Source organism: Vanessa cardui, chromosome 7 (genome assembly GCF_905220365.1).
Source record: "Vanessa cardui chromosome 7, ilVanCard2.1, whole genome shotgun sequence".
Lineage (NCBI taxonomy): Eukaryota > Metazoa > Arthropoda > Insecta > Lepidoptera > Nymphalidae > Vanessa > Vanessa cardui.
This window is the reverse complement of record NC_061129.1, coordinates 15,422,191-15,436,158: the sequence shown is the minus strand read 5'-3', so window position 1 is coordinate 15,436,158 and position 13,968 is coordinate 15,422,191. Positions and strand designations below refer to the sequence as shown.

The 13,968-nt window shown below is 37.3% G+C and overlaps 1 protein-coding gene across 1 annotated transcript in view; it reads right to left on the bottom strand.

Annotated features, from left to right (window-relative positions):
* The window catches only part of LOC124531254 (nephrin), a 410,712-nt gene that overhangs the window by 42,134 nt on the left and 354,610 nt on the right, over positions 1 to 13,968 (bottom strand). The window contains exons 10-13 of the mRNA XM_047105755.1: positions 5,198 to 5,357; positions 1,343 to 1,532; positions 828 to 931; positions 64 to 205 (exon numbers count right to left, since the gene is read on the bottom strand). Of these exons, the coding sequence (XP_046961711.1) occupies positions 64 to 205; positions 828 to 931; positions 1,343 to 1,532; positions 5,198 to 5,357 (596 nt within the window). The remainder of the gene's footprint in view (positions 1 to 63; positions 206 to 827; positions 932 to 1,342; positions 1,533 to 5,197; positions 5,358 to 13,968) is intronic.

The window sequence follows — 13,968 nt, the reverse complement described above, 5'->3', positions numbered from 1 at the left end:
CTTATTTACGAGAGTTTGGGTTAACTAATTAAGATCACTCCAGGAATAGTTTCCGTTTCTCACCTGGGCTTGTTGTCATCTCCGGAGTAAACTTCGAGTAGAAAGTGCTGCGGCAGGCCACCGTCGAACCCCGCCACGCATGAAACTTCCACGGAATCTGATGTTTGATTCCATAACGTGCAATTTCTTGGCGCATGTGGTTTGCCTACAAAACCATATAATAAAACATTTGATATTATACTACTTATATGGAAGCATGAGATGTGGCGTTCTAGAGGCGTATATGGAGAGGCAATATCGAGAGTTTTTGGATCATAATAAATATCTTAAGTCGTAAAAATTTATCACATTGTGGCCCGACTCCTTATCTCAGCTTACATCTTTTTATAAAAATAGTATGTTACAGTTATATATACTACTATGTTCTCATACACTTGAATTTGAAAATCGGCGTTTGACCGTTATATAATACTTTTGACTCCTACGAACTTTACACGGTCGCAGGAGCATTTTGTCTGACATAACACATAAATATCGATACACAAAATATACCTAAATTATAATAAACTCGATGGATTTTAATTAATAATATACTTGTGCGTATTATACGATCCAGTTTGATGAGAAAGTGAGCCAGTGTAACTGAGCACACGAAGAAAATAAAAACTCAGTGATTACCACAAGGTTGATGGCATATTTTTGACAATATTGCTAATCTATGCGTAGACGCCATCATATTTGCAAGTTTAACTACTTATATGATATAAAAATAATATTTATAAATAAATTACAAACTAATTAAATAATAAAAAAAAAATACAGCGTACCGGCAGCGACCATTTGAAAAACGCAGGGTGTTAGCTGGGAGCCGACTTCGTTAGATGCTGCACACGACAGCGTGCCGTAGTCTAGGTCCGCCACTGGCGTATATCTTTACACAAGTAAATTAATTCATTAAGACTAGATAGATCTTTATGTTTTATTTCACTTTGCTATATTCCCTTTAATTGAGATAATTTAGAAGGAAGATAGAATGCAAAAACGCTACATACAACTCAAAGCATTAACGTAAATTAGCCTCATTTATTCGTCGATAGTCATTTTTCCTTTTTGATTGTGTAATTGACAAGCTTGAAATTCAATTCTGAATCAGTGAATAACAAACATTCACGCTGATTAAACTTTTCATTTCGACAAACTTGTTCAATTGCAAAGGATTTGCATGAGCAGGCTTTTCATGCAATCGGATTTCAACTGACTTTTTACATCTCAGAATGATTTTACATATAACTAGAAGGAAAATTTCACTTTTATTTTAGTTTTTAATAAAACTTGAACGTACTTGAGACTGGAAGCGCTGCCATTCGACGTGTATCTGTCCGCCGCGACGTCGAGCGTTTCGCCGGAGTTGTTAAACTTCCACTTGAAGACGGCCGCGGGAGGATCCGCGTCCACTTCGCATACGATGACCACCGACTCGCCGCGTGCAGCGCCCACCACCGACACGCCACCACTGCGACAAGATGGCGCATCTGGAAAACAAGGAATGTATTAAAAACAACAAACAGACATTGTTTTATAGAGATTTAAATTGTAAGGAGCTTAAGCACTATTACGGAAAATCATTAGTAAGGACTGTACCACAAACACCCAGACCCAAGACAACATAGAGAATTAATGAACTTTTTCTACATTAACTCGGCCGAGAATCGAACCCGGGACCTCATAGTGGCGTACTAATAAAAACCGGTGTACACACTATTCGACTACGGAGGTCGTCACTCTCTTTGTTTACTCCCATAAACTGATATCCTTGTATAGTGAGTGTTTTGATATCATTCTATACATAAATTCCAATACAGTCTGTATTGGAATCTGTAAGATTGTATCCAGAAAGAAGGAAAACATTACAAAAATATCGTGATGTATTAGCTTAAACAGATTTTTTTATTGTTTTAAATAGCAAGAAGGTATTTTATAAAAGCTTGTTTTTCCTTAGCCGAGCGTTCGAGCGTCCCTCCCTCTAATAAAACGGCAACGTGTCCCTCATGAGCAAAGTTCGTTATAATGTCTGGCTACGTGTCAATTGTCATTTGATTCCTCCAGAGAAAATGAGGCAACATTATCGTATTCGGATCTCAATTTAACAATATCTGTAATAGCCACCGCTTCCGCAGATTGAAACGGAGACTCGCCGCGATTGAGGTGGGCCAGCGATAGCGAAACTATCAAGTAAATTGGAACCGAACTTGGGCCGATCGCCACGAATATTAAAGTAATAATCTGTGTAAGCGATTCTAGTAACTGGCGCGTTAGTTTCAGGGACTTTTTTCGCTCGGATGTTTTTTTCCTCGAGTGCGCATAAGTGGGTTGCGAAACGATTCGGTATTAAATGGAGGGCGACATGCAAGCGGTATCGGAGCAGTGCATTAGGTGCCCGTCCCCGACGGCGGCCGACGACGAGCGCCGGGCATGCGACTTTGCGTTGTTCCGTTCCTTGACCGGATCATTAAGGACTTCTTGTTTTTGTCATCATGCTACGTAATCGGTTACGATTTTAGTGTTTCAAGTAATTATATCACATGTGCTGTTATTCGTTAATATAAATAAGATAAATATAATATAATTTAAGATTTCAAAGTAATAATTTGGATATATGTATGTTTCCAAAATATCTTTGAATAGATTTACAGGGGTTCCAATGATGTAACTGATTTATTAACGGTCTATCAACCACCCAGGAAAAGCAAAAGATTAATTATTTAACGGGGATCAAGGTCGGCCAACGGCACGCACAACAAGCTAAATTTAGCAATGAGTACTAAAATTTAAATGAAATTATACGAATGTCAAGACTAAAGTAACAGCCTGGAAATACATACATTCCTGAGTCCTCTGAATGGATACATATTATATGGACTTGCATTTAATACATGCAAGTTTCACCAAGATATTAATTAAAAATGTGGTTGTAAAGTGTATGAGGCTGGGAGGTATTTTAAATCGCTACCTTCGGTTAAGATCTTCGTGTTCAATCCACTAACGTACGTAAAGAAAAAGAAATTAAAAGTAGTACTTTTAGCTCCATAAATATATGTATCTATGATTTTCGTAAATTAAGTGTAATTAATAATAGATTACTATTCCTGATGACCTTGTCTCGTATATAGAGGAGTGTTGGGAGAAACGTTACGAGTTACGAATTAGGGCAAGGAGCAATTATGTCGCTGCGGCTCGGCCCGATTAATAATGAAACGGCCGCAATGCAGGGCGGTGTTAATGTGTACGTACCTTTACCGAGCGCCGAAATTTACTACGGTAAGTCAAAAATCTAATTTGTCATATGGTATGAGCATAGCGACAATTTGCATCGACTAACATTGATATTGATACGAGATTACGAGACTAAGATTGATACGAGACCTAATTACAAGGACGTATACAATTTAAGTTTTACTGATTTACTTAGGGTGTAGGCTTTTCTATATAAAAAACATGACAGATACTCTTGTCATGGTACTCTTACCATGTACTGAATACTGATGAACGGATTATAAGACGTGGTATTTTTGCCAATTTACCCTCCTGTTCTAAGATTAAAAATAAGTTTCCAGTAACAAAGAAACGATCACATTACTATTTTGTGATAACCTGCGATTTTTGTAAACGAGTTGGTGCGCTAAACAACACACGCTCACCTGTGTAGGCTGGTGCTGGCCAAGAAAACGCTTCACAATTTATGTCCCTTATTTATACTTCAGTAACGCCGAGCGCTTAATCACCTCCGCCGAATCCACAGCCGAGCCCCGTAATAGACTATTGTTTAGAATTCCTTTGCGAAGATTTCGTTATAGAAAAAAATTAAATTAACCGACAATAACGCTCAGGTGCCCGTCGCGAAGGAAGACGCGATTAAGGGTAACGGTTACTGCTCACTGGTATACGACGTCTGTTTTTTGTTGGCAAATTACTTTCTAATTAATCCATCGCAGCCAGAACCGTGAAATTATAACGAGAAGCGTAAATGACACTCTTTGTGACATCTTTAATTTCTTTTGAAAATGTCTTCCATTTGACTTCTATGAATTAAAATCTATAACGCCTTTTTTATATTATATTATTGTTAAGATTTTATTTGAGCAAAATTTGTGTTAACTTGAGTCAAAACTTATAATGGGCGACACAACTCTCGTCGAATCCAAGGATCCGAGCAATTAAAATTAGCTTATCCATTCGGACGAAACGACCAAAACACAAGAAGCAGGCGCGTGACGCTCCGAGTTGGCAATTGTTACTTCTTAATTTGTGTGGCCGATGGTCTCCCACCGTTCATTAATTCCACGGAGCGGTTCGCAGGACAATTTCCCGCCTACGACTGATTGTTTTCAACGAGTTTAGGGTCGGGAACACCCAACTGCTGTGAGTTTTCCGTTCAAAGGAGTCTGAGTTCAGAGAATTCGAAACACGATTTAAATTTCGAAACATAAAATTCTGAGAAGTATTTTAGCATTCGGGATATGAGTGCATCAGGCAAATAAGAACGACGTCCGAGCGCCGCGGGCCGTTATTCTGAATTTCCGAGCTCAGTTGTAAATCATTATATTCGTGATGTACGGGCACCGTGTGGGATGAGCGGAAAATTTGGATGAAAATACATTAGCGCAACTCACAAAATGTTTTATTAACATATAAAATATTATACGAACTTTATATAATAGGGAGTTATGCGTGTGTTGTAATTTGACTGCTTCATAACTTTGTTAAGATGTGATACTTTTATAACCAGCATTTCGTACAAGAAACTTTTTCTACTAAGTTTTTACCGATTCTACTACCGGTCTAGAATTTCTAGAGCCACTACACTGTTTGTGGCTTCAATAGAGATTCTGTTCGCCACCCTTGTCGGAGCGTCACGACGAGATCCTACTTCATAATTATAACTTTAATGATAGGCTTTCATGATAATTTGCCAAATGTATTAATAAGCTTGCTTTTTGATACCCCGTAATAAGAAGATTCCGCTATTGTTTGCAGTATGTGGGTTATATTTATCGTTTGATGCTCTACCCTTTACGATTTTATCCATGTTTTTGTTCCGTATTTGTAAGCACCTACTGTATATATGTACTTTATCAGCATTTTTTTCTTAAAGTTAAATAATTTAAAATAAATAGATAGTTTTCGTTTCTTAGCTCACATTTGACTCGAAAATGTAGCTCGTTGGAGACGGTCTCGCCCTCTGCGTTGAGAGCTGAGCACGCGTAGCGGCCGCTGCTGTGCCTCGTCACCTTCTGCAGCACTAAGCTCTGGTTGCTGTGGAAGACGCGCGCCGTCGCGTTGTGTGCCAGTGGTCGGTCCTAGAAATCACAAACACGCTTTCAAAATTAATATTCTCTTTTGATAAACGCCACTAAGAATACATGTTCAAAAGTAAATATAGAGATACAATTTGAATAAAAAATGATCACAATTAAGTTTATAACATAGGTAGATATATTCTGGTACAGTGATAGTATGTGTATAATAATTCTAAGCGACGTTGTTTCCAGTGCTAAGAATATAAATAAAGTCTAATGTTGCAATGTAGACTATGGTATTTATGAACAACCCAAAATTCAATTTCAAACTCAATTTTGACTCGAGTTATTTTAAGCCGAAATTGATAAGCTTTTAATGAGTACAGTCATTAATTATTCATAATTGTAATCTATCGGCAACATAGACATCGGGATGTTTTAATTTTACTACAATTAAAGTTGCAAGACATAAATATATTTTTGTTGGAACAGCTGTATTACAGTGAAGCCTTTATTATACTAATAAATTAGCAAAGTAAATTGCCGTAATTAATCTCTCTCGCCACCTACAACTTATTTAAGTAAATACAGGTGGCTAGTTGAGCGCTTCATAATCATAAATCCTAAGGCTGGAGACTTAAACAGGCCAGCTCTAGTTTAGCGGAATGCGCCATCGCCGCAGCCGCCTGCGTCTTGCAATAAAACTCTCCTATAGACACGGAAGCGCTTTTAAAAACGGCCATTGAGTAAACTTGCAAGCGTGGAAGGACGTTTAACAGAATATGATTATTTGCACAAAAGGGCCTTCCATTACGAGCGGCGTTGTGCGCGCCACTCCCACAGACAAAGACCCACAAGCTCCGAAGGAATGATTATTTCTTGTTTCAAACAAAAGGATCTCTAATTATTAGAAGAGATAAGTGAGCTCAACAATCAGGCAGGTTCAGTGCGGCCGCAGTAGTGGGCCGGGCGCGTTGCGTTTTGTGACTATGACAGATTAATCAAAATTAGAGTTAAATGTGCTCTCAATTCATTATTCTTCACATAACGTAAATTTTTACCAAAGTAAGTTGTATCAATTTAAAAATAAACAGTCTTTAGTAGTTCCACAAGAATTTAAAGGCTTCTCGTGTTGTATATCTAATAAAATACTAACTGTTGCTTACGATACAAAAAAAATTATAACAAGACCCCTAAATCGGCTTAATGCAGATTGGTGGAATTAATCATGTGGCAAAATTTCCTCTGACTTATGCAGGTGTCTGGACGATGTTTTCCTTCATCGCCGAGAGAGGAACGAAATTAACGTACATACTCGTAAAACTCGCTAGTGTTTCAATTTATCTATGCAATATATTTTTACATTGGAAAAACAGACATTTGGCAAAGTTTCTTTTTAATAAAATAAGTCACAAATTAGCTTAGGATTGTCGGATCCTTAATTGTCACTTGTAATCTGAAGGAACAATACAAACGTACGGAGTGGGCGCAAGGAGCTACATTTTATTTCTGCTAATGAAGTCGGCGAACGCAAACAAAAACCGCTCGCCCGAAGATTCCTGTTTCGCTTAAATTAAAAGAGACGTTTTAAAAGCCGCGTACAATTGGATAAAAGGTTCCTAAATCGAAATGCAAAATTATATTAACGATGTATTCGTTCCGACTTTATCTTACTACGCGCTGTGTCGGTTTGAATCGTTTGTGAGCCAGCGTAATACAGGTACGAGAGACAAGAAATATTCCATCGCTGTCAGCGCTTTGAAGTGCCTTATATTTCCTAAAATTTTAAGGCCTACATACGAAAATGGCCACTAATATAGATAATGATATGGTGCTTATGCGGTATGAGCGTAAACTAAATAACATAAATAACTGTACATACAACGTTATACTAAAACAACCATGGTTTTTATTAAAAGGGGAACCGTGATTTGTTTAAAAAAATAGCCCATATTCGTCCTGAGCGAGCGCTGGCAATAATTCACATCTCGTAACAGCCCATCCCGGACGTCCTCGCGAGGAGACGCCCGGGGCAAGGTTAATGCGCGTAAAATTACAAGCTTATAATTTATTCGACAGAAATATTCGTCGGCAAAAACACGTATCGTGCGTAGAGAATTTAATTTGAAATTATATTACGCTTGTTTGTGGAGCTTAGTCAGCCGACTCGTCTTGTCTCGGTGATTCAAACGATTTAATATTATAAGCATCCATTTAGTACGTTTGAGGGCACGGCGATGTATCAATATTCATTTATATGATTCAAACGCCTCAGTGTAGCATACAAGACTTTAGACTCAACATTATGGAATGAATTTTGGTAATAGAATGTCACTTTATCGTTGGGCGGTATTACAGTAATGTGAAAACTGCGGTAGGCGGCAACTCCCCCAGATTGTTTTAAAATCACAAAACACAAATCACACATCTAAATGGCATGATTCTTTCTTGTTTTAAAGCAACTAGAAAAAGTTTGGTTACAGACTGAAAATATGAGAATTCGAATTTCAAAAAGGACTAAATTTCAAACATACATTTTTTCCCGTATTAAACCCAATTTTGGGATGGATTTTCAAAAAAGATGGAACAACTATTGTTCACTTACAATCAGAAGCCTAAATACAAACATTGAGGAGAGGTGCACTTCTATACAAAGTATTGATCCCCGATTAAACCTTCTCAAGGGAGTGAATTTACAAAAACACTATACTGAGTTTATTTTACATGAGTAAATATAATTTGAAACAATTTCCATATTTCGCGCCATGAAAAAAAGGCGAATTTCTATATAAACTTTCTTCCCCCATGTAATAGTCTCTAGGTAATGGATTTTGAACAATTATTTCTTAGTGCTCAGCAACATTCCATAAGAAATCTCTACACAAATTTTCATCATTTTTAAGTTTTATTAGGTAGACACATATTAGGACTTCACAAGAAAACCGTCAACTAAAACTTGAATACCGGTCAGCGAATCGTGCGAGTGACATTTAGTTACATAATTAAAGAGCGTCAGTGTAAATTTTTCAAGGTTACGATATTAATTGTTCTCTGAATGTGTATTTTGGAGAGCGCTTGTTAAAAAAGGTCCGGTCCGTCGTAGCGCGCTCTGATTGTAGGCAGCCCTTTGTCTCTTTGTGTGTTCGTTTATTCGTGACACGTGCTTTGAGCCCTCGACTACTCACATGTTTTGATTATATTTAAACATTAACCCTGCCCGTTGTGACATTTCTTCTTGAACTCATATTCAACGTTATATTGTTTTTATTAACTGACTCGTTGCCGGTGTACTAGTGGCTAGTTTATGCGGCTGCAGACCTTGATGGAGAAAATTCTTAAGTGTATTACTACAAAATTTTTAGGTTATTTATGGTAAAATTGGTAAATAGGGCCAATACATATAATTGTACATAAAATTACATCGCCAACCAGGTTCGTATCATTTATCATGTATGGTGAGTGGGTTCTTTGCCGGTTCTTATATGATATGTCGGCAGAATCTAACTTCCTAACCTGTGGTAGCGTTACTTTTAATATAATTCGGTAAAATGACGGATCACATGTGCTTGTAAAATGTCTTTTTAACAATTGATTAATAAGAATATGTCATTATTCACCTCACTTGCTGTTTATATCGTTTTGGATTGCACGCAGTAAGTGTGTTTGAGAATACATACTTTTCAATAATATTTGAAAACATTTCCAAGTGTAACTCATTTATTTATTTCCAGTCACCCTCTGAATTACAAAACGAAGGAGCGACGTGCGATATTTTTTAATCTCGAGCACGAAACAGTTGTACGCATGTTTTGATTACGATCTGAAGCGTTTCGAATTATCCGAATCTCGATCGTCGAATCAATCTGGCGTGAAAGGCAAGCGAGTGATTCAATCAAGAGTGTCCATTATTTGCGGGTCGAGTTCCATCGAAGCACAATCTCGCGGACGATCACGAGGCCGCGGGGGACTTCCCCTCTGGCTCCTCAAGAATGGCTCCCATTAACGAATAAAGAGAAAATTTTCCACCTGATAACACTGTTTGCTTATACTCTCTCGTGTATATTATTCAATACGCCTTTGTATGCCGGAGCGAATGACGGCTGGCGGTCGTAAAAGAAACCATGTTGATATTTCAGTGACGTAGCACTCTGCGGCTTTAATCACACAAATGGGAATGTGTAATTGCATTGTCTCATAAAGAAAATGTAATCATACATTACTTAAGAGGATTCCAACGTCATCTCCTCGTTGACAGACTCACTCACTATTATTATGTTCTTGATTCCCGAAATCCCGACGCAAATGGTGATGCGGCCTAATTGTAATCGAGACGAAGGGTGAGTGTGTCTTATAAACTAATTACTTTATGTAAAGCCATCTGGAGACCATTTTCTATAACTAATGTTATTGAAAATTATAAAAAGTAATAAGTGGTTTTCTTTAGTTGCTCCACTGCTGGCTGGGCTTAGATTATGTCAGTCTTCGCTTAGTTTGAGAAAAAAGTTTGTAGCTAACTCCCTTACGTTGGACACATAAAATGTATAGAAGTTTAAAATAGGCCAATTAGTTATTCTAATTTTATAAACATAATTTGGTGAATATTTTTTTAAAATACCTCTGAAATAAATTAAATTTAAGCAAGTTATTACTTAATTAAGTTATCAAAAGTTTTAGCGACGGTTGAGCGTAAAACATAACTTTATACACGTGTGTGAAATCTAACTCGATTCTCAAACGTGAGGAAGGAAATATGTTCAAAAGTGTAATTAGAGGCATGTCAATGCGGGCCGACTAACATACGGAACATAGGTTTCCAAACTTTAATCACCGAAACTCCGGAGATGAGAATCCGAGTGTCACTAGCTGGATTAAACAAGATGAAAAATAGAAGCGCCGCTGCAGCCAACTTCGCACCTGGGATGCTCTTCGTGATGTTTGTGCTCGAAACAGAGGTCGCAACATTTTCAACTCTGTTGCTTACTTTGAACGTGGCAACGATTGAAGTGTAACTTTGGCCGAGCTGCGTTTAATGGAACGCATTTTAAGAGCAGTTTTATTGTTGTTTCCAAATTTGGACCAATACGCTTTATTTTAAAAGGTAATACTATTACATACAGTACGAATAATAATCGGGAAATGTATTTCATTGAAATTAATATTGAATATTAGTAGCGATTAACTACGCTTTATAGATACCTGTTTCATAGTTGATTAACATTTACAGTAATTTAAGTTTCATCAATTGGTACTTCTTCATGAACACGTTCGGTGAAATTAAAATATTTATTTATGACTTATAATAAAACGTTTTTATTCAATAAGTATTTAATGTGAAACCGAACTATATTAATCATTTTTTCATATCATCAATGCGCCGCTAGCCTCGGGATCTAAGGTGTAATGTCCCGCGTGGGTTACTTCGGCATACTTATTTCAAATCGGATTACAACAATACTAAGACGTTTTTGTTGGGCGGCAGAATATAATATAAGTGAGTGTACTTAGCCTACACAGACAGAGGATACAAAATCTCTCTAAATAAAGCTCCCAGATACTTGTATTAAATAATATTTACTTAAGTATGTGATCTCATAACATGCTGCTAAATGTCATATTTCTAACAATTTCCGCTCACAAAATCGTGAATAAAGAGTGACAAATTCCACTCAGATTTTTTTTAATAAAGGTCCTACTTAAGTCTCCAAATAGATGACAAAGGGCGCCTTTATGAATAAAATGTTTAGCGCTTTAAGCGCTACGTTGTATTCGTGAAATGTTATTTATATGCGTGTTTATGTCGTTAGAACCATCGTCATTATATTTCGCAATCACATTGCAATTGAATGAGTGCAGAGAACTCACACATAGCAGTAATTTTATATCATAGTAAAACAGTTACTACACTTACACTCATTATTATAGTATTTAGCACATTCAGTATCCGAACATAGAACCAATACAAAGACTACTAGTGCACAGTTTAAGCTGCATGTTTTTGTTAGACTAAATCAGAAACGAACCCGTTCTATTTATTAAATTAATTAGCGCCACCGCGCACATTGATCGACGTATAATTTATTTCCAATCACGACTACTGCAGTGCTCAATGAAAGGCGGGGGAAGTTGGCGGAGGCATAATTCCAGCAGATCGGAATGGATAGGGTTTAAGGACATTAGAGGCGTCGCGGCGCCGATCGAGGAAGTTTCTCCGCAAATCCGCCGTCGCAAATCCGGCTCAAGCCTTTGTCCCGCGCTTGCGAATTTTGTCATTTCGGCGATAGAATGAGCCAACTTGGAGCGCCCGTGCATTAAGTCTCGCGGCCGATTCCTATTGAATGGCTAAGCTAATTCAATAATTAGTTCGCCCCACTTGCGCTGTTTTACTTTTAAGCCGTATTCGAGGCTATGAGATATGACGGCGCATTACCGACGGCAGAGCCAGCTGTCCGTTAAGCGGCGGGCGTAAGTCATCGGCTCGCGACGCCCGTGACTAATTGTGTGGATTATAATATATATTTTCATCCGAATTTATGACGCTCGAAGCGCATAATTTATTTGGCGTCTTATTATTTCGACGTCTCACTCGCGGATAGTTAATATTCGAAGCGATGTTTTCGCTGTGTTTGCTTCGAGCCTAATTGATGGATGTAATTTGCGTTCGAGATTGCGAGCTCCGACCGCTACAAAGGAAATCTTGCAATTATGATTTCGATCAAAAAGACGCGCCGAAACGTTGAATGCGAAAGATATTTTGAAGAAATGTGAAATAATATTAGAGTATGATTAGTGCCTTAAATCATGTCTCTTAGACGACGACGAAGTTCATCGCGCTCGTTTTCTTGTATTTTCGGCGACATGAAAATAAAAATAAAAACTCTAGCAAATTCGTCAAGGAATTTTCGAGTGGGACGTGAGCGCACCTTGCCTCAGAGGCCGCTGAAGGCGGGCAGGAGGCGCGAGGAATGTTAATAAAGAGTCCGGAGGCGCGGCACGATCGCGCACTTCCTTCGTTGAATTTAATAATTTCTCTTGATTGACGAGAATCCTCGGAGACTACAGGCTTTGCATAATCTGATAGTGTTCATCAGTCCGTCTTATACACTAAATTCTACACAAAATACGTTTAATTTCGTACACATCTATAAATTAATTAAATCCTCGTTATTACTCGTATTAATTTTTATACATTTTATGGTACATTCAAAAATTTATTTTACTACAATCTGTGATCAGAATCAGTTTTTGTGCCTTTAATTGTTTCGAACAATATATATAGGGCGAAATCATTACATTAAATTAGTTAATCTAAAATATTCGCTCTCTTGTGAAATGTAAAAGTTTAAATTATATTTAATGATTGTAAATGAATTCAAGGGCCTCTTCTGCCTCGTACTGACAAAATTTCATAATTCGCTCAAAATCAACTCCAGGCAGAGTGCGTTGTTAAGATCCCAATTGGAAGTTCTAATAAGGAAACAAACAAGAGCGCGACCGTTTCGAAATATAACAATCATTCATTTGTCGCAGATAAACAGCCCTCGTCACGAGCGCCGTCACGGGCGCCGCGACCGAATAATAAACGTAGATAAATACGAGTGTGACGTCACCGTACGTTTGTTTGACATGTAATGAAACGAGAATTATTCGTTATTCGGGCTTTTATTACGTTCGCAACATTTCCCTTTCTATACCTGTATTTATGTACACGCGACCACACGTGCTTAATGCATCATAATTCCCCCACACTGAAACAGCCTCTAAATCATTTTCATAGAGTCCCTTTTGCGTCGGTCTCTCGGTATTGTCACAAACGCTACGTCATCTGCTTATTGTACATTATTATCCTCGTGTCCGCAGTAATGGGATGGGACAATTGTTCCAATATTTCATAATAAAGGTTTTGAGTTTGTCGAGAATTTCAATATGCGAATATTTTACATAATTTCATAAAACAATTTATTTCAAATTATTATATCATTGCTGTCATTAATCCGAACAACTTCACGTTACGATCGACTCATATCAGCGTTGTATAAAGCGGAATATTATTTAAGATTTAAACCCATTCTCATTACAAAGGGATTTATTATTAGAATATTTACAACTATCACTTTGGGTTCTTTTAATACCATTAATTTTTGAAAGAAAAAGTGTCCACCAAGGTAACTAAAACTATGCTTATCCTATCTTTTCCCTTCGATACTTTCAAAATATTTAGATAGATTTTTAAATGAACGTTTTGATTTGAGAAATACTTCGTCGTCGATTCGTATACAAGTCTAGGCAGGGGACGGGTGTCGACCAGTCGCTACCACCGTTTCAGAATATAAAATATGCTGTAAAGAATCGGTTAAAACTACTCTTTTATACCATCTAAATTACATAGGTTAATTAGATTGTTCACTATTGGGTACGAAAATTAACGAATATTTGATCAACGCTTTTAGTAATCTACGAATACATAGTCCTTTACCAAGGAATAAGCCTTACTTATCTTTTTTTTTAATTTTTATTTTATTAAGGTTGTCTGGAAAAGGTCGCTATTCAGCGATAAGACCGGCTTATTGTACAAACGTGTTTATTGTATTACAAGTACGCCTGTATTTCTTTTATTCACTGAAGATGAAAGAGTGTATAGCAAATATTAATTCAGGAAAATTTCAATCCAATG